The 20,720-nt window shown below is 38.9% G+C and overlaps 1 protein-coding gene across 1 annotated transcript in view; it reads left to right on the forward strand.

The window, feature by feature from the left end:
- Positions 1–20,720, forward strand: part of Pde11a (phosphodiesterase 11A) — a 350,018-nt gene that overhangs the window by 148,652 nt on the left and 180,646 nt on the right. The window contains exon 5 of the mRNA XM_090342568.1: positions 17,801–17,865. Within this exon, the coding sequence (XP_090198694.1) occupies positions 17,801–17,865 (65 nt within the window). The remainder of the gene's footprint in view (positions 1–17,800; positions 17,866–20,720) is intronic.

The following is a 20,720-nucleotide window of genomic DNA, read 5'->3' on the forward strand; positions in this document are numbered from 1 at the left end:
TTGAACATTACTTCTTTCCCATGATTTTCTCTCACTTTTCCTCCCCCACCCACTCCCAATCATCTTATTTTTCCCTTTCCTTTCCCTATATCAAACAAACACAAACATATATACAACAATCTAGCTCATAACTTAGGCTTGATCTTTAGGCATTCAGGTATAAACAGCTCATTTACTATGAGGATGGCAAAAGTAGACATATGGATGCCTTTCTAGGCTTTTCTCCTGTCAAATTAATATTTCACTTTGTTTCACATCTCTAGTGTTTCAGTTGATTGATTTTTAAGTGAGTTTATCAATGACTTTTTCTAGTACTGAAAACAACAACCACAAAAAACCCCTTAGTTGGCTGCTATTGTGAACATCGGGGACAATTTAGGGCTTGGAACTGAATATCCCCTGCTTAATGCTATTCTGTTCCATGAACCTGTCTGAACAATTCCTATCACTTCTCTTAGACTCTTTCCAGCTTATGCATTTACTATTGTCTCTATTTTTCTCGGGCTTAGGCAAAGAAAGCGAATGTAGACATTTCAGTGCTAGGTCCTCAGGCACTTAGGACACTAGCGTTTCCAAGTGTTCACTTCATGCATCATCCTGAGAGCTGGCAGTGTTTCCCGTCCAGCCCTTTGAAGCATTTCACAGCTAAGCTCATAACAAAAAGCAATTCACCAGAGTTCTTTTTTTTTCTTAATAAGAGCAGCTAGCTATGCATGCTGGCTTTCTAATGTGTTCCCTATCTTGTTTGCCTTTATGTAAATATACATACAATTAAGTAAATGGCTGGATATTCTTCCTAAGTCCTACATTGAGAGAAACAGATAGAGTGAGTGCCATTTGTTCTGAACCAGACTGCAATCCAATCTCCTCCCTCCCAAGTGGATTGTAAATACTGCTTCAGGCTTTCCTTTCATGTCAATTTCCATTTGCATTTTTTTCTTCCTCCCTTTCTTTGTTTCTCTCTCTCTCTTTCTCTCTCTCTCTTTCTTTCTTCCTTTCATTTTCCTTCTCCTTATAAGAAAACCAACTTAAATTCTGTTTCTTGCTCCAAGTACTGTTCTAGAGTGAAAAACAGATGGTATCTTTAAAAACATCCTGTAATTATCCAAACATTGTTACGTGCATACATATGCTGCCATCCTGAATATATCATATATTCATATATTAACTTACTTTATTACAGCTTACCTGCTATAGAGCTATCCTTGTTCTGTCCCTTTCATCTATCCTGCCTCCCTATGGTTAGCGCTCACCTCTTTGTCTTTGTGGTCCCTGAAAATGACAAAATATAGGAGGCAATGAAGAGGGCAGTTATACCCAGGCTATTGTGATAAGGATAATGTAACAAAAAGATGTGGAGCATCTTAATGACAAGAAACCATGCTTGGGGTTTTATAGAAGCATACGCATGAGGAAATTATCTACACTGCTCAGAAGCCTCTGGGAACAGGAGGACAGAGACAAGTCTTACTGTGAAATGTGCTTTAGTAAGAATATCTTTTGAACACAGCCAACTCTAGAACTCTGGCAGAAATACCTCTCTATCACTACTGTTTGGAGGATGCACAGGGCTTGCATAAAGTTCAACAGTACCAATGCTATTTACTGTTCTGTTAAACATTGCCCATGTTCTCTTTTCCTGTCCTGTCCTCTGTTTCTTCTCTTCTCTCCTCTCCTTCTCCTCTTCCCCCACCATCTCAATTTGTGAGACAGTAGTCTTGCTATATATCTTAGGTTGGCAAGATCTTCCCATCACTGTCTCTTGAGAGCTAGGGTTACAAGTATGAGCCGCCAGGCCCGGCTTTGAAGGCTGAGCTGTGAATGACCCACGACTTGAGCTTTCTTGTCCTATGACTTGCAGCCGAGTTCTACAAGCAAGGAAGATCAGCAGAAGGTTTAAGAGATGGAGGTGTCAGCTTCCTCTCATTCATTCTTTGCCAGTTCTAGAAGTGGCTAGGGTTGTCTGAGGCCGCTTTCCACAGTTTCATCTCCCTGAGGATGTGGCTAATGCTATGTCCTTCTCATCTCCCTCTTCCCTCTTATGTCACCTTGAGCCTATCCATGTTAACTGCTTTCCAAAGTTGCTAATCACTGGGTACTTAACCAGTGACATATTGACCCACAATTATTTTTATGTGACACACATTCCTGTACCTCATCCCTTTAGTAAATAATGTTTGATGGAATTTTCTTGAGTGTTCTCTCCATTTCTGCCAGACCTGATTAATACACTCAGCCTGAAAAGTTCTTCAGTGATAAACCTACACAAAGACCTACACATCCTCCCCATACTTGCAGCAGTCTGGCCTATGTCATGGTGAAAGTATACATCCGTTAACTTTCCCCCTCATCTTATAGGATGCGCAGAGCGTTTGTACAGTTTGTATCCTTTGGTATATCCAGGGTCTATAACAGCCTAGTGGACTAAATACATGCTAGTGAGTAGATGATGGGAAGAAACTTCTCACTGTCCTAAAGGAGAATTTTAATGCGGGGGGGGGGGGAGATGGATGATTATTAAATTTCTTCTTTTGTCTTTCTGAATAATCTTTATTTTCCTTTTAGGGAAAAAATAAAGATTCAGAATGCATCTTAAAAATCGATGTGTACCTATTGAATTTCCGTTTTGGTGGCAGGTCTATGTGCTTGAGCATAGTTTGGTTTTATAAGTTGTTTTGAAATGAAAAGAGCAGAGAGAAACCAGACTAACTAGCACTTGATAAATGTCCAAATCAAAAAGGACTTCAAGTCCATGGAGCTTTTCCAAAGAGCCAGCAGGGGGTATTTAGATGGCTTCTCTTGGCAAGCCTGCACAGAGCTTCCCACACAGTGCAAGGCCCAGAGCCTGGCAACAGTGTGAGGAGCTGGGACCCACTCTTAGTTTCTCTGACCACTGGTGTGGTTGAAAGTCAGCTTGGGCAGGGAAGACCACAAGACTCTTATCTCCAGTTAACCACCAAAAAGCATGAAGCGGAGCTGTGGCTCACGTGATATAGCGCTAGGTCTTGAGTTTAAATCCCAGGACCAGCACAAAAGAGAAACAAAACCAAATAAATGAACCAAGAAACAACACCCCACCTTAGTTGAAGGAAGACTTTCCCACAGCTGTGGCATATGCATCTTCTTAAGTGTATTCCCTACCATTTGCCTTGGTGACTACAATTCTATCTGTAATAAAATTTGTCCTTTTGGAAGAAAAGATAGCTCTAATAAATTTTTAAAGATGATAACTACATATTTCCTTTGAATTGAATAGGATTATTACTACAGTAATCTGTCATTGGCCTTTAACAAATTAGCAGAAAATAATGGGTTGACCTAGTCTAGAAGAAGTAAATAATATATGTTTTGTGGCCAACATGCCAATATTATTTTTTCTTTTTTTTATTGTTGGGATAATGTAGAGAGGCATTACAGTTACATTCATCAGGTAATGGGTACATTGCTTCTCACACATTGATACCCCTTCTCGTGTTTTTGTCCCCATATCCCTCCTCCCACCCTCTCCAAATCATCTAATTTTCCCCCTTCCCTTTCCTATTTCAAATAACAAGGTCAGATACAGTAACAATATGACATTAACCATAAGAGCAAAAAAAGAGAAGAGAAATAACAGTACATTAAGAACAATAATCACACAAGATAAAGCTATGGTTTCCTTATCCTGGAGATCTTTTCATTTAGTCTCATCCTATATGAACTTATGTACCTAGGTTTTGAGCTATTGTAATCCTCTGCTAGGAGAGTCCTAGATGTGTACTAATTATTACAAATGAGGGAAACCATTGAGACTATGTTCCTTTGGGTCTGGCTTACTTCATCTAATATGATTTTTTTTCAAATTTTTCCCTTTCCTTACAAATGGGGCAGTCATTCTTTCTGATGGCAGCATAGAATTCCATTGTGTATAAATACCACATCTTCTTGATCTACTGAGGGGCATCATTGCTATTGTAAATAGTGCTGCAATGAACATTGTTGTGCTAGTGGCTTTTTAGTGTCCTTATTTCTGACATTTGGGTAAATACCAAGGAATGGAATTGCTGGGTCATATGGGAGCCATACCGCTTTCCATAGTGGTTTAACAAGTTTACACTCCCACTGGCAGTGTAGTAGTGATCCCTCCTGGCCACATCCCCTCCAGCATCTGTTGTTATTAGATTTCTTGATCATGGCAATTCTAACTGATGTAAGGTGGAATCTCAGAGTTGTTTTGATTTGCATTTCTTTTATGGCCAAAGATGTCAACATTCATGTGTCTATAGGCCATTCTTACTTCTCTTCACAGAAGACTCTCTTTAAGTCTTTAGCCCATCTTTTAATGGGATGGTTGATTTTAGTGGGATGAAGATTTGTTTTGGAGGGATTCAGTTTTTAGCTGTAGATACATTTTAGGTATCAGGCCTTTGCAGTTTGGCTAGTGAAGATCTTCTCCCACTCTGTGGGCTTTCTATTTAACTTTCCAGCTATGTCTTTTGCCATATAGAAACTCTGCAGTTTATGTTCAAGAACTATGGAAAGCAGTATAGCAGTTCCTCAAAAGACTAAATATAGAACTCCCCTATGACCCAGCAATTCCACTATTTGGCATTTACCCAATCATCCAGAAACAAGGACATACTAAATCCACTAACACAATGATGTTCATTGCAGCACTATTTACCATAGCAAAGATATGGAAACAACTCAGATGCCCCTCAGTTGATGCATGGATCAACAAGATGTGGTAATTATACACAATGGAATTCTATGCTTCTGTCAGAAACAATGATATTGCCCCATTTGTAAGGAAATGGAAAGATTTAGAAAAAATCACATTAAGTGAAGTAAGTCAGACTCAAAGGAACATAGGCTCAATGGTTTCCTTCATTCGTCATAATCAATAGAAACCTTGGGCTCTCCTAGCAGAGATTTGCAATAGAACAAAATCTAGCTACATAAGGTCATATAGTATGATGCTAAATGTAAGGACCTCCAGGATAAAGAAACAAAAGCCATATAATGAGTGATTGTTGTCCTTAATGTACTGTGTTATCTCTCATCTCTTTTGGCTATCTCATATTGTTACAATATTTCACCTTGTTTTCTGATATATGCTTAATTGAGTATTTGAAATAGGATAGGGAAGGGGGGAAATCAAGATGAGTGGGGAGAGGAGGGGAGGGAAATGGGAACCATGACATGAGAAAGGGTATCAATATTTGTGAAGTAATGTACCTTCTAGCTGGTGAATATAATGTAACCCTTCTATAATTACAATAAAAATATATGGAAAAAAAAGAAACTTTGCACTCATTTGTCCAAACTTTTCTTTTTTTGTGGGTTCTGGGGCTTGAACTCGACCTGGGCACTGTCCCTAAGCTCTTCAGCTCAAGGATACCACCGTACGCTTGAGTAAAGCCCCACTTCCTGTTTTCTAAAGGTTAATTGGAGATAAGAGTCTCAGGTCCTTTTGTGCTCGGGCTTACTTTGAATCTCGATCCTCAGATCTTAGCCTCCCGAGTAGCTAGGATTACAGGCGTGAGCCACCACTCCTGGATCCAAAGTTCCTTTAATTTGTTGTATTTCTGGGTCTTCATTAAGAAAGTTTTGACCTGTGCCAGGAGACCTAGTGTATCTCCTATTCCTTCTTGTAAAATTTTCAAGGTATCTGCTTTTACCTTAAGGTTTTTGATCCATTTGGAATTAATCGTGGTGCAGAGAGTCATAGAAGGATCAAACTTTAGTTTTCTACAGGTCACTGGCCATAAAAGACATGAGAGCCAAAAACAACTTTGAGATTTTACCTCCAGTTAGAATGGCCATGATCAAGATATCTAATAACAACAGATGCTGGTGGGGATGTGGCTAGGAGGGATCACTACTACAATGTTGCTGGGAGTGTAAACTCATTCACCACTCTGCCTGGAAAGCAACCTGGTGATCCTCAAAAGCTCCCATATGACCCAGCAATTCCACTCTTTGGCATTTACCCAAATGTCCAGAAACAATGATATACCACTAGCACAATGATATTCATTGCAGCACTATTTATCATAGCAAAGATATGGAACCAACCCAGATACCCCTCAGTATATGATTGGATCACGGTGTGGTATTTATTTATTTTTTTATTGTAATTAATAAAAGGGTTACATGATATATGCCAGATAGAAGGTGCATTAATTCACATACATTGATACACTTTCACATGTCTTGGTACCCATTACCCTTCCCCCCACGCCCTCCACCCGTCTTGGTTTTCCCCCCTTCCCTATCAAATTTCAAATAACCAAATACAAATAAATTCAATATATCAGATAACAAAGTGAGATACTATACCAATATGAGATAACCAAGGGACAGCAAATGAGATGAGAGATAACATAGTACATTAAGGACAACAATCATTCGTTATATGGCTTTTGTTTCAATATCCTGGAGGTCCTTTCAATTAGCTTCATACTATATGGCCTTATGTATCAAGATTTTGCTCTATTGCAAATCTCTGCTAGTAGAGTCCAAGGTTTCTACTGATTATGACAAATGAGGGAAACCATTGAGCCTAAGTTCCTTTGAGTCTGGCTTACTTCACTTAATATGATTTTTTCTAAGTCTTTCCATTTCCTACCAAATGGGGCGATGTCATTCTTTCTGACACCAGCATAGAATTCCATTGTGTACAAATACCACAACTTGTTGATCCACTCATCAACTGAGGGGCATCTAGGTTGCTTCCATATCTTTGCTATGGTGAATAGTGCAGCAATGAACATGGTTGTGCTAGTGGATTTAGTATGCCCTTGTTTCTGGATGGTTGGGTAAATGCCAAGTAGTGGAATTGCTATGTTTAGCCTTTTGAGGCACTGCCACACTGCTTTCCATAGTGATTGAACGAGTTTGCACTCCCACCAACAGTGTAGTAGTGATCCCTCCTGGCCACATCCCCTCCAGCATCTGTTACTATTCGTTTTCCTGATCCTGGCCATTCTCCATTCTAACTGGAGTGAGGTGGAATCTTAGAGTTGTTTTGATTTGCATTTCTTTTATGACCAGAGATGTTGAGCATTTCTTCATGTGTCTATAGGCCATTTTTGTTTCTTCTTCAGAGAAGACTCGCTTTAAGTCTTTGGCCCATCTTTTAATGGGATGGTTGTTACTTTGGAGATTAGTTTTGGAGTGATTCAATTTTTTGAGTTGTCTGTTGTTTGGTTGGTGAAGATCTTCTCCCACTCTGTAGGCTTCCTAATTAATTTACTAGCTATGTCCTTTGCCATACAAAAGCTCTGCAGTTTAATGCAGTCCCACTTATCCAGCCTTTCTCTGATTTGTTGTGATTCTTGGTCCTTATTAAGAAAGTTTCCACCTGTGCCAAGGAGGCCTAGTGTATCTCCTAATGCTTCTTGTAAAGTTTTCAGTGTGTCAGCTTTTACCTCCAGGTCTTTGATCCATTTGGAGTTAATTCTAGTGCAAGGTGACAAAGAAGGATCCAGCTTTAGTTTTCTGCAGGTGCTTAACCAGTTCTGCCAGCACAATTTGTTGAAGAGGCTGTCTTTCTTCCATTCTATTTTTTGGGCTCCCTTGTCAAAGATTAGGTGGCCATAGGTCTGTGGTTTAATATCTGGGTCCTCAGTTCTATTCCATTGGTCTTCAGGCCTGTTCCTGTGCCAGTACCAAGCTGTTTTGAGAATTATAGCTCTGTAATAGAGTCTAAAGTTTGGAATTGAAATTCCTCCAGTGCTGTTCTTTCTGCTAAGAAGTGTTTTTGCTATACGGGGTCTTTTATTATTCCATATGAAATTTTGGATTGCCTCTTCTATTCCTTTAAAGAATGACATTGGGATGTTGATGGGTATTGCATTGAATTTGTAGATAGCTCTTGGCAAGATTGTCATTTTCACAATGTTGATTCTTCCAATCCAGGAGCATGGGAGGTTTTTCCATTTCCTTAGTTCTGCTTTAATTTCCTTTTTTAGGGTTTTAAAGTTTTCGTCAAAAAGGTCCTTTACATTCTTAGTTAAGCTAATTCCTAGGTACTTTATTTTCTTTGAGGCTATTGTGAAAGGAGTTTCTTTGCTGGTTATTGCCTCGTTCCTCTCACTGTTGGCATAAAGGAAGGCAGTTGATTTTTGAGGGTTGATTTTATAGCCTGCTACTCTTCCAAAGATTTGAATCAGCTCAAGGAGCTTGGGATTAGAGTCTATAGGATTCTTTAAAACAGAATCATGTCATCTGCAAAAAGGGATAGTTTTATTTCCTCTTTCCCTACTTGGATCCCCTTTATGCTTGCTTCTTGCCTTATTGCACTGGCTAGGAATTCTAGTACTATGTTAAAGAGGAGTGGAGAGAGTGGGCATCCTTGTCTCGTTCCTGATTTTAGAGGGAATGGCTTTAGATTTTCACCATTAAGTGTAATACTAGCAGTAGGTTTCTCATACACAGCCTTTATTACATTGAGGAATGTTCCATGATTCCTAGTTTCTCCAAAGCTTTTAACATAAAGGGGTGTTGGATCTTGTCAAATGCCTTTTCCGCGTCTATTGAGACAATCATGTGATTTTTGTCCTTGCTCCTGTTGATGTGTTGAATTATATTAATTGATTTGCGTATGATGAACCAGCTTTGCCTCCCTGTGATGAATCCAGATGATCATAGTGTATAATTTTTTTGATGAGTTGTTGTAGTCGGTTGGCCAGTATTTTGTTGAGAAGTTTTGCATCGATGTTCATCAAAGATATAGGTCTATAGTTCTCTTTCTTTGATGAATCTCTATCTGGTTTGGGGATGAGGGTTATACTGGCTTCATAGAATGAGTTTGGTAAAGAACCTTCATTTTCAATTTCATTGAAGAGCTTGTGGAGTATTGGTGTGAGCTCTGCTTTGAAGACCTTATAGAATTCAGCTGTGAATCCATCTGGCCCTGGGCTTTTCTTAGGTGGAAGTTCTCTAATTGCCATTTCTATTTCAGAGCTTGAAATAGGCCTGTTGAGTTGGCTTAGTTCTTCTTGGTTCAGTGTGGGTATGTTAATATTGGCTAGGAATTCATCCATTTCATCTAGATTCTCAAATTTGTTGGCATAAAGTTTTGAGAAGTATTCCCTCATGATATTCTGGATCTTGGTAATTTCTGTCGTGATATTACCATTTTCATCTGCGATTTTGTTTATTTCGATATGCTCTCTTCTTTTTTTGGTAAGATTTGCTAAGGGCTTGTCAATTTTGTTAATTCTTTCAAAGAACCAACTCCTTGTTTTGTTGATTCTTTCTATAGTTTTTTTGGATTCCAAATCATTTAATTCTGCTTTGGTTTTAATTATTTGCTTTCTTCTACTGGGATTAGGGTTGGTTTGTTGCTCTTTTTCCAGGAGCTCAAGGTGAGACATTAACTTGTTGGTTTGCAATTTTTCCAACTTGTTGTTGTAGGCACTCAGCGCTATAAATTTTCCTCTGAGTACTGCCTTTGCTGTGGCCCAAAGGAGTTGGTATTTTGTGTGCTCCTTACTGTTAAATTTCATAAATTGTTGCTATTTCTGTTCTGATCTCTTCGATGACCCATTGGTGATTCAACAATGTCTTGTTCAGTGTCCATGAGTTACAGGGTTTTCATTGGTGGAGATGTGTGTTCAGTTCCAGTTTGATGCCTTTGTGGTCTGAGACTGTGCATGGGATAATTTCAGTGTTTCTGAATCTGATCAGGTTTGTTTTATGGCCTAAGATGTGATCTATTTTGGAAAATGTTCCATGTGCTGCTGAGAAAAACGTATATTGTGTTGTTGCTGTGTGGAATATTCTGCAGATGTCTGTTAGATCTAGTTGGTCTATATAGTTGTTCAGTTCTAAGGTTTCTCTGTTGAGTTTTTGCCTTGTTGATCTGTCCATAGGTGAGAGTGGTGTGTTAAAGTCACCGACAATCACTGTATTTCGATCTATGTATGGTTTCAGTGTAAGTAAAGTTTGCTTGATGAAGTTCGGAGCTCCAGGATTGGGTGTGTAGATATTTAGGATTGTTATGTCTTTCTGGAGGAAAGATCCCTTTAGTAGTATGTAGTAACCTTCTTTGTCTTTTCTTACTAATTTTAGTTTGAAGTCTATTTTATCTGATATGAGGGTGGCAACTCCAGCCTGTTTATGGGGGCCGTTAGCTTGATAGAGTTTATTCCAACCTCTCACTTTCAAAAGATGATTGGTTTTTTTTGGGGTAAGATGTGTCTCTTGAAGACAGCAGAACGATGGCTCTTGCTTTTTATCCAACTAGACAGCCTATGCCGTTTAATTGGAGAGTTAAGTCCATTGATATTGAGTTAGGATTGAGAGATATTTATTAGTTCCTACCATTTTTAAAAGCTTTTATTTGGGCCTGTGTCTTGACAGTTCTTGTGGTCCTTAGATGGTATGCTGTTTAGGTGCCATTTCTTTCCCTATATTGCATTTATTTGGTTTTCTATTTATAGAACATCTTTGAGAATTCCCTGTAGTGTTGGTTGTGTTGCGACATATTGTTGCAGCTTTTCCCTGGAATGGAATGTTTTTATTGTTCCCTCAGTTATGAATGAGAGCTTAGCTGGGTACAGTATTCTTGGTTGGTAGTTATTTGACTTAAGGGCATGACATATATGCTTCCAGCCACTTCTTGCTTGCATGGTCTCTGCTGAGAAATCTGGGGTTATTCTGATTGGTTTTCCTTTATAGGCTACTGAACCCTTTTCCCTGCCTGCCTTTAGGATCCTTTCTTTGGTTTCTTTTGATCCAGTTCGGATTACGATGTGGCGGTGGGATGTTCTTTTCTCGTCAGGTCTGTTTGGGGTTCTAAAAGCTTCTTGTATCTGGATAGGCCTGCCCTTCGGGATATTTGGGAAAATCTCTGAGATGATTCCCTGAAGTATATTTCCAATACCATTTACCTCTTTCTCCACGCCCTCCTCAATTCCAATTAGCCTTAAATTAGGCTTCCTAACTGTATCTTGGACCTCCTGAAGCGCTCTCTCATTTTTCCTACATTTGGATTGACTCATTTTCTGTTCTTTCTCTATAATAACTAAATTATCTTCAGCCCCGGAAATTCTCTCCTCTGCATTGTCTAACCTGCTATCATAGCTATCTACTTTATTTTTCATCTCCCTTGCTACTAATTGCTCATTTTTGATGCCTTGCATCTCTTCTTTTAGATCATGTATGGATTTCTTTAGCTCCTTGATTTCCATTTGAGTGGTTAGCTCAGTAGCTTTATTTTCTTTGAACATTTGCTGGAGTTCAGTCACCTTTTTATTTGTGGATTCTATGAATTCATCCATCTTTCTTTGAAAAACCTTTATTATGGCCTCCTTTATGGCTTCTTCTTTTTCACTTATCACCTTGTTTATGGTTTCCTCTTGTTCAGCTATGGCTTCCTCCCTTATCTCTTTCTTTATATTTTCACATTTTTCATTAATGATGTTTATCAATTCCATTTGTACAGCACTTGGAAGACTCTCCTCTAGGTTTGCCAGTGACTGTTCCATTGTCTGTTTACATTGGGTTGGGGATGTTGTTTCTTGATTTGACATTTTTCTTGAGTTTCTTGTTCTGCCCATTTGAAAATGGGAGCAAGATTAATACTAAACACGATTATAGTTTTTCAGATATAACCAACCTAGACCTCTGTAGCTGGCAGACACTAGATGTTCACAAGTTTTGATTGGTGTTATCACTCTTTTTTTTGTGCAGTTACAGACCAGTCTAATACATCCACTGATAAGCGATTTATACCCAAAACAATAAGCCTCTCAATCCAATCTCTATTGTCTTTAAGTCCCTCTGAGCCTAGAGAATAATTAAGCACCTAGATATACAGTATTGCTCAACAGCCATCAAGTGTAGATCCATGCAGTATAAGGGTTGAAAGACGAACGGAGGTCCAGAGATAGAAAAATAGAATGAGAGAGGTCAGGGGAGGTACAAGAGGATTAACGTAGGAGTGTAAGAATATTGTAGTAATGAAGAAAAGGTATAGTGTAAGGATAACTGACCTAAGTTGGTAAGTAGGTAGCGTATTTGAGTACAAAGTTTGGAAAGTATTAGAATAAAACTTATGTGTCGCTGCACAACTAGCTCTTAGCCCAACCAGTGGCCTCACAGTGGACCATGGGATGGATCTGCGAGCTTCCGTCTGAGCGTGGTTGGCAGACGTTTTCTTGTGCTGCTTCCAGGGGTGGACCCAAGCCAAGGGTCTGGGGATTGAGAGTTTCCAGGGGCTCTCAGCAGGACCAGCAGGAGACCCCTCTGTTCCCAGGGGCAGGGCCCAGCTAAGGAAGTGGGCTCCAAGAGCGGAGCCGCACCTTTTTGATTCTCAGAAGGGGAGCTTGGCTGCTGGTCGGCCCTTCAGATCCCTGCTGTGTTTCCACTGCTTTGTCAGAGTCTGTGACTGTGGGGGGCCCCTCGGTGCTTTCTTGCTCAGGATTCCCAGCTGGAGGATGCCCCGCTCAAGAATTGAGCGGGGGCAGATGCTGGCTCCTATTTTCCCGCACCCCCTACCTGCTGTTGTAAGGCAGGGTCCCAGTGCCCTCCACTCTCCAGATCCAGTGGCCTGGGAGAGGAGCCTGGTGGGCGGGTGGGAGCTGAGACAGCTCCGCCTCCCCTGGTGAGGTGCTGAGTGTTAGGGTCTGCCCGCTTGTCAGTCTCCAGTCAGAGGCCTGGGGTTGAGCCCGTTAGGCGGGTGGTAGTTGGGACAGCCCAGCCTCCCTTGGTGGGGTGCTGGGTCTTAGGTAGCCCGCCTGTCAATCTCCAGTCAATGGCCTGAGGGAGGGGGCTGTGGAGGGGAGGGACAGGATTCTAGATTCCTTGCCCCCCTGCTCCTGCCAGTCTTTCTCGGGCGGGGTGTTGGGGTCTGAGTTAAGTTCTATTGCTTGGCACCCGCTCTGCTTTCCCGATGTGTTTGGGGACGCGCTGTATTACTCACGCCTCTGCGTCCATCTGCGGGTGCTCCACGGTGGTGGGGAGTCTTTCACTTCCCTCGGGTCTCCTCCGCTGCCTGTGTTCTGCGTCTAGGTTCCGCTGCTTCCGCCGTTGGCTGGCCCAGTTCTGTGCTGGTTTCTGCAGCAGTTGGGCTCCCGGCCTGGTGCCCTCCACTGCAGCTGCTTTTAGTGGCTTGGCGCCGGCGCCCACTGCCGCTTTTTCTGCGTGGAGCCGGCGCCGGCCGCTGCTTTTCGCAGCTTTCGTGGCTTTGAGCCGGCGGAGAGAGGTGGAGGAGGGGTCCTCGCGTTCCGAATTCTTTGAGAAAGGTGGATGTGAGCTTTATCTGGATTTCTTTTCCGGTTTGAGTCCTTCTCTGTTGCTTTTTGAGTTTGTTGTTGTGGATTTCTTAAGGTAGTTGGCTCGTGGGACTCCCTGGTTCTCTCTTTTTGTGAGAGAGAGCTAGGCAGCATCCCTATTGTCTCGGGGCCATCTTCCTTCTCCAAGGTGTGGTATTTATACGCATTGAAATTCTATGCTGCCATCAGAAATAATGATATCTCCTCATTTGTTAGGAAATGGGAAGACTTGGGGAAAAAATCCTATTAAGTGAAGTAAGCCAAATCCAAAGGAACAAGGCTCAATGGTTTCCCTCATTTGTAATAATTAGTACACATTTAGGATTCTCCTAGAAAAGGATTACAATAGCTCAAAACCTAGATAAGTAAGGCCATATAGGATGAGGCTTAATGAAATGATCTCCAGGATACAGAAACAAGAGCCTTATATTATGTGATTGTTGTTCTAGATGTGCTATGTTATTTCTTTCTCTTGGGTTGCCCTTTGGTTAATCTCATATTGTTACAGTATTTGACTTTGTTACCTGTTGTATTATATATATGTTTATTTGATTATTTGAAATAGAAAAGGGAAGGGGGAAAACAAGATGATTGGGAGGGGTGGGTGGATGGAAATGTGGACAAAAACATGAGAAGGGGTATCAGTGTGTGAGAAGTAATGTACCCTCTATCTGGCAAATATAACTGTAACTCTTGTATTAATTGCAATATGGTAATTAACATATGATGTTCTAGAATCGGTCCATATGTTGTCATCGGATCTGGAGACCTGAGAGTTAGTAATATTAGTTATGTCTCAATTCTTTACTGTCCTCAGTGTAGAGAAGAGATGATGTGCAGATAGTGTCTTCCAATAATATGGGATAGCTGGGGACTATTTGACTTTGAGCATAACTTCAGGTTGCCCTTCCTTTTGAGATTCCACAAGGAGACTCTACTGGTATCCCTAATAGTAATTCCAGTAGGATTTTTAAAATCTATCACTTAGACTTGGATTTATGTGGCAGTTTCAGACTCAACATAGCATGAGTCTAAAGCCTTGAAAGTCAGATGATCTAGCCCTAGGTTAATTTTCTTTATATTATGAATGCCAGACTATATGTCTGGACGCCCATGACCTTCTCTGGCTTAGTCTCAGCCATGGTTGTCTTCAACAGTTCTTGTCTCTGTTTTTTAGGTTTGTGTGTGTGTGTGTGTGTGTGTGTGTGTGTGTGTGTGTGTGTTTTATTTTTTCAGCCTCCTTGAGAGGACTCAAGTCTGCTTCTTTCTTTTTCTTATATTGCTTGCCACCAATTGTAAGCCCTTAAATTTCTCTTCCTTCACTATCCAGTTTCTCTTTCTATACCTCTAAATGGCCACTCTTTTTTTATAGCCACTCTTTTATACACTTATGGTCCGTAAATGTTTTTGTTCCACTACTGTTAATTTTAAGGAGCACATTCATGTTACTTCACTTATAAAAATTATTTTATGTACATTTATACATTTTCCAAGTATGTATGTAAGTACTTAATCTTCTGAATCTCTCATTCAATTCATGGCCAAAAGAATTTAATACACTTTTGAATAAAGGTGTGTCAATATATGCTGATAAAAGTATTTTGAGTGCTTATTATGGGCTAGAAACATAATAGTATGCAAAGCACATTTTCAAAGAAACAGGGAAAACTGAAAGCATAATTTGTGAGCAAAACCAAGGCAACAAATTTAAGATCAAATTATGATGCACAGTTAAAACTTTGAATTTAGACCTTTTGTTATGAGTTTCTCAACAATCCAAGTAAACAATTTTATAGGTTTTCCGATTACTTAACCTAGTAAAAAAAATCACAGTAATTAAATACATTACAATTACATTTTTCTGATCTTGCACTTATAAATTTTCCCTTTAAAATGTTAGTCTTCAGTATTTGTTTCCACAGAGAAATGAAATCTGTACTGTTTATCTTTCTCACCAAAAAGAGATTATTTACAAGAATTGTTCAGTTCCACACATATACGCAATGTATCCCCACAACTTTACCCCTTCTGTCATTCTCTCTTACCCTAAATCTAAAAAGCTTCTTAAATTTCAAGACTATATCAATGTTGCTTGGGATTACCTTCTAAAGGGATAATGATGTTTTTAAAATGTTATTTAAAAAATGTTCCATACAACTGTGGAGGCTTCAAAGTCCCACATCTGTTGTCTGCATTCTGAAAACCAAAACAGCTGGTGGTGTCTGAGTTCAAGAACCAGGGTAGTTCTAGTTCATGAACAAATGTCTGAGAACCAGAAGTGTCAGTGTCTAAGGGCAAGAGAATATGTCTTAAATCTAACCCAGTGAATTCACTCTTCTTCCTTTCCATTTTGTCCCAACCCTCAATGAATTGGATAATGCACAGCCAGACTGTGGTCTTTACTCCATCTCACAATGCAAATACTAATCTCTTTCAGATGCACTGGTACATACACAATACTTAAAGAATTGGTTCTTAGTGGCAGTGGGACTCAAAGTTGGAAAGTTCTAGCCTTGAGGGAAAGAGTGTGGGGACAGCACCCTGGCCCTGAGTTCAAGCTCTACCACAGACAAAAATACAAAAAGAATTGGCAGTGTGCTTAATTTTCAGTAAGATGGCAGGTTGTAACCTAGAACATGATGAAAATGGAAGAAATTGTTGTTGTCTGAACAAAGTAGTGTAAAGAAATCACAAGTAATGAAAAGTCAAGGTTCATTTAGAATTAACTTCTTGTAGCATTTCTGACAATTCTCCATTTTGTATAAAATGCTTCCATTTTATCCTATTATTGCTTTCCTTCTAAGAATTGTTTGAAATATAGTTTGTTGAAGTATTTATTATTTGGTGCTAGGCAATATTTCCTGTGATTTGAGATCCATATGTAATTCTATCTAGATCTGGTAACTCTTCCATATATTCTGTTGGTTGAAGCAGTCCGATGATTACTGATTGATTCAAAGGGAGAAGACACAGATTCTACCACTTGTTAGAATTACACTGCAGAGAAAAATATTGAAATAGGAAGTACTGTTGTAACCACTGTGGGAAGATAAAATTTGAATAATAAGTGATTCTATAGAGACTTAAATCACATAACAATATGAAATTAAACATATGATTGCCAATGGTATTTTCTTGCATTTGAACTATTATTGCTGCCCTGCATTTACATAGTCACATGCAGTTGCTTTAGTGTTGGGCCTTCTTTCCTTTTTCCTTGTGCTGCATTTTCCTAGCTTGGGCTCACTGATAAAACTAATTTTTATTCTCAATTTACAAGTCAGTTTATATTCTGATGGCTCCTTCTAGCAAGGGAATACATTTTCCCCTTATGTGCTACCTTTTGTCAAAAAGGCTAGACATGATAGCTTTTCCCACTCAGTGTCGAAGTATTGAAAGAGCTAGCCCTCAAGGATGGAGCAGACTTGCTTGGTGAGGCAGTTGTCTCAAGTACTGTGTGAAACCTTCTTTTAAAATTATGGGCTAATTTTCTCATCTGTGGACTGAGGATATAAATTTATACTTATAATAGAGAAATTAAATAATCAAAGAAACTTCTAGTGTAGGGTCTGGTTTACAATAATAACTCAATTGTAGTTAATGACAAAATTATACTGATATTTCTGTACTCATAAATTCCCTTTCAGCATGATGATTTAGTTAGGCGCCTACACTGGCTGTGTTGGTTTCATGGTATAGAAGAAGAAGAAAGTTCAGCTGTCAAGTCATTGTTGAAAGAGTTCACAATTTTGAGTGGTAACAACAAATTGCTCCTTTGAGAACAATGATAAAACAAGGAAGCTAACTTCAGGATCCTGGGGTTGATGGAGGGTGGACTTTTAGAGGGTTGTTATCCCTACCTGGCTCTCTATGGTGGCAATCAGATTGTTACAAGGAAAATTTTTGAAAATATCTAAATAAGAGTTCTTTTTGCCTGACCAGCAAAAATGGTATAAAGGTTTGGTAAAATGTGTTGCGATGTTGACAATGTAGCAAAGTGTAGAATACAAATTTCTTTTTCTTTCTGTGATCTCTCTACTTAAAAAAAAATAAAACCGTAGGTCGCTAAATGAAAGGATCTCTAGGATATAGAAACATAAGCCATATAATGAATGATTGTTGTTCTTAAGATACTATGTTATCTCTCATCTCTTTTGCTGTCCCTTGGTTATCTCATATTGTTACAGTATCTCACGTTGTTACCTGATATATCAGATATATTTGTATTTGGTTATTTGAAATTGGATAGGGAACAGGGGAAAAACAAGATGAGGGGTAGGGGTCGGGGGGAGGGAAATGGGGACCAAGACATGTGAAAGGGTATCAATGTATGTGAATTAATGCACCATCTATCTGGCAAATATCATGTAACCCTTCTATTAATTATAATAAAAATATATAAAAAATAAAATAAAACCTTCCTTTAGTCTGCAATTATTGTAGTAATCATGGTAAGAGTGAGCACATTTATTGGATTATTTCAAACTGTAAGAAAGCTTTAATTGACCTGGATTTTCTGTCTTTGTGTATGGCAGGTGGTGAAGTTTACTAAATCCTTTGAATTGCTGTCCCCAAAGTGCAGTGCTGATGCTGAGAACAGGTAAGGTAGGGACCTTGGGGCTGTGTGTGTCCTTTGATGCTCTTTGTTCTTGGTATAAGTACAGCCGTTCTGTTCTTTGAGGATGGAAGTTATTCCTTCTCTAAATCAGTCAGTAAGTGTTACCAAATATCACTTTTATGTATTGTAGAGTTGAAATAGAAATCTAGAGCTGTATAACAATCTGTTTTTAAGATTACATTTTCATACTTGAACTGTAATTAAAACATTGCCTTTGAATTTTGGTCTGTCTTTCCTCTGAACCGTGTACTGTCTTGGGATATAATTTAAAGTATGATAATCTATAAATTTAGGATCCAAGCTCTGTGTACAAGTTTATAGAGAGAAGCAATGAAGGTAATCTTTTTCCTTTGAGTCACCAGTAACAATTTCTCTTTCTACCAAATATTTGACTGAACCCGCTAATGAATAAAATCAGTTTTTAGGTACTTCTCATTACGTGGAATACCTAATTTACTCCAGTCTTCCAATCCTTTCTTTATTCCTTTTTGTTTGCCTATAGTTAGCCAATAATATTACCTTGCCAAAAAATAAGTCTCCAATAATTAGATGTTTCTCTGTTGGCATCTTGAAGTCTTAAACAATAGGCTGAGGGTAGGGGAAAACCTCTCTTTGTACAACCCTGAATAATAGCTAGACTGCCAAGAAAATACTTCCCTTTAGTTCTCTAGAGGAATTACTAAAAAGGAATACAGTCACCACTACGAGAGGGCTGGAAAAGACAAATCAAGTGCCCAAGGCAGGATGATGACAATGATGTTCAATAGTAGCTTCCATTTATTTAGTACCAGATGGTGTAGTAAGTATTTTATATGTACTTTCTAAGAGGTTTTTATATTCACAAAGGTGGGCTTACGTTCACATCTTTTATATTGTCAATGTTTTGTTTTGTTTTTTGAGACAAGGAGGCATAGAAGATGTGTGCTACCACACCCTGCTCTAAGACTAAAGGATTTCTGGCAGTACTTGGACTAGAATTCACCACCTCGTGCTTGCTAGGCAAGCATTCTACTACTTGACTCATGACCACATCCCTTTTGTTTTTGTTTGGATTTAGGTGGGGTTTTCTGCTTTTTCCAGTGGTTGGTCTGACACCCAACTTCGAAAGCAGACTTTTGAAGTAGATATTTTGTCCCTTCAAATCCTAGAGGAAAATAAAGGTTCTGAAAGTTTTAAAAACTTGTTCAAGGCTTTGGAGCCAGTAACGTTGTTCTCATGTTCAAGGTTAACAGTACCTCTCCCAACCTCTGGACTTTGAACCTCTTGTGACTTATAACTAAAGTCTGGCAATCAATCCCCTAAACTGAACATCGCTTGAGATACTGTTTCCCAAATGTAGTGTATTAGCCTGAATCAAGTTGGGAGAATTTGATAAAACTGGATCTTGAGAGATTCTGATTGAAAGCTTTGAAAATGAAGTACTAGAGAATTAAAATATTCAAATGGATCTCTGGGAATATCTGTTTCACAAGGTAATATTCATGTGGATTTTATTCTATTATTGGCTTTAATGTAAGAAACTAATAAATTAAGATACTAGGTACTTTACTTTTATTGAATATAGGAAATTTAAAAAAGGTCAGTGCTACATATTGTATGAACTGCAATTCTTTAAAAATTATCCTTAAATGTATATACAAAGGACTTGCCATTCAGTGAAGCAGCTTATGAATACAGTGCATCTTGATCAATGTCACCTTTTTCAACATTCTTCTCCATCCCTCCCCACCACACCTCTAACCTGGAGTTTCTTATTTTTGTGGGATACACTGAGTTTTATAACTTAGTCCCCACTTCCTGTCTTCATCTGTCTTTCTTTCTGTCATTTCATACTGAGAATTTGAAGTGAAAGGTCTTCAACTTGTTAGGCAAAGAGTCTACAACTTGCTCCATACTTCCAATCTCATTTTAAACAAAAAGCATTACAGCAAGAAAACGTATCATTAGCTGTAGGGCAAAAGGGTAGCTAAGAAGAAAAACTGAGGCATTGAAGCTGAAATGTAACCATGCTGTATTTTGTGTTGTTTGTAACGATACAATTGTATTTGTAATGACGAACAAATTGCACACTTTTAAAAGAGTGAACTTAAGTGAGGTCTTTTCTAAGAGATTTTCATATTCATAAAGATGAACTTATGCTCACATCTGGATCTAGTGTTAACAAACCTATACCTAACAAAGATGTTTAGATGCAGAGGCTTTCTAGTAAAACAGAGTTTTTCCTTAGTAGAATATTGTGAAATAATATCAAATAGTTTAGAGAAGATCTTTGTGTGGATTACTTTAGCTACTACTCATAACCTAATATAAGCTATAGTTCTTCAGGAACTGTAAAAATACAACCTTCAAAATTCTAGTGCTCCATTATTGTTATATTTTTATGTCTCATACATGCTTTCATGGTCACTTCAGAATTAAATACTTTTGGCTTGATTATTTTAATGTCACAAGAACTTCCATGTCAAAATGAAATGACTCAAGGCCCAGACTTCCACTGGACAGCTTCTAATAAGAAAGAAAAAGAAAGGTTGGATTTTCTTTAAATAGATCTTTAAAAAGTGCCTTTGAACTTTGACATTATGAGTCAGTACTCTTTATCATTCTATTTATGGATTTTAAATTAATAGACAGTGTTCGTTTATCTCAGAAGACCTTTCCTGCATTGTCTAGTAATTTTCTTCTTATAGTCTGTTCCTTTAATCATGTATTGGAACAACTGGCTCTACCATTTGCTTTGACAAAGGCACAGAAGGGACATCGAGACAGGCCATAAGTCTACCAATCGCAGCCTGCTCTCAGCATAGTTGTCTGTCTTTCCTTTAACCTTTTATCACTCT

Source organism: Megascapheus bottae, chromosome 12 (assembly GCF_031878675.1).
Source record: "Megascapheus bottae isolate mThoBot1 chromosome 12, mThoBot2.hap1, whole genome shotgun sequence".
Lineage (NCBI taxonomy): Eukaryota > Metazoa > Chordata > Mammalia > Rodentia > Geomyidae > Megascapheus > Megascapheus bottae.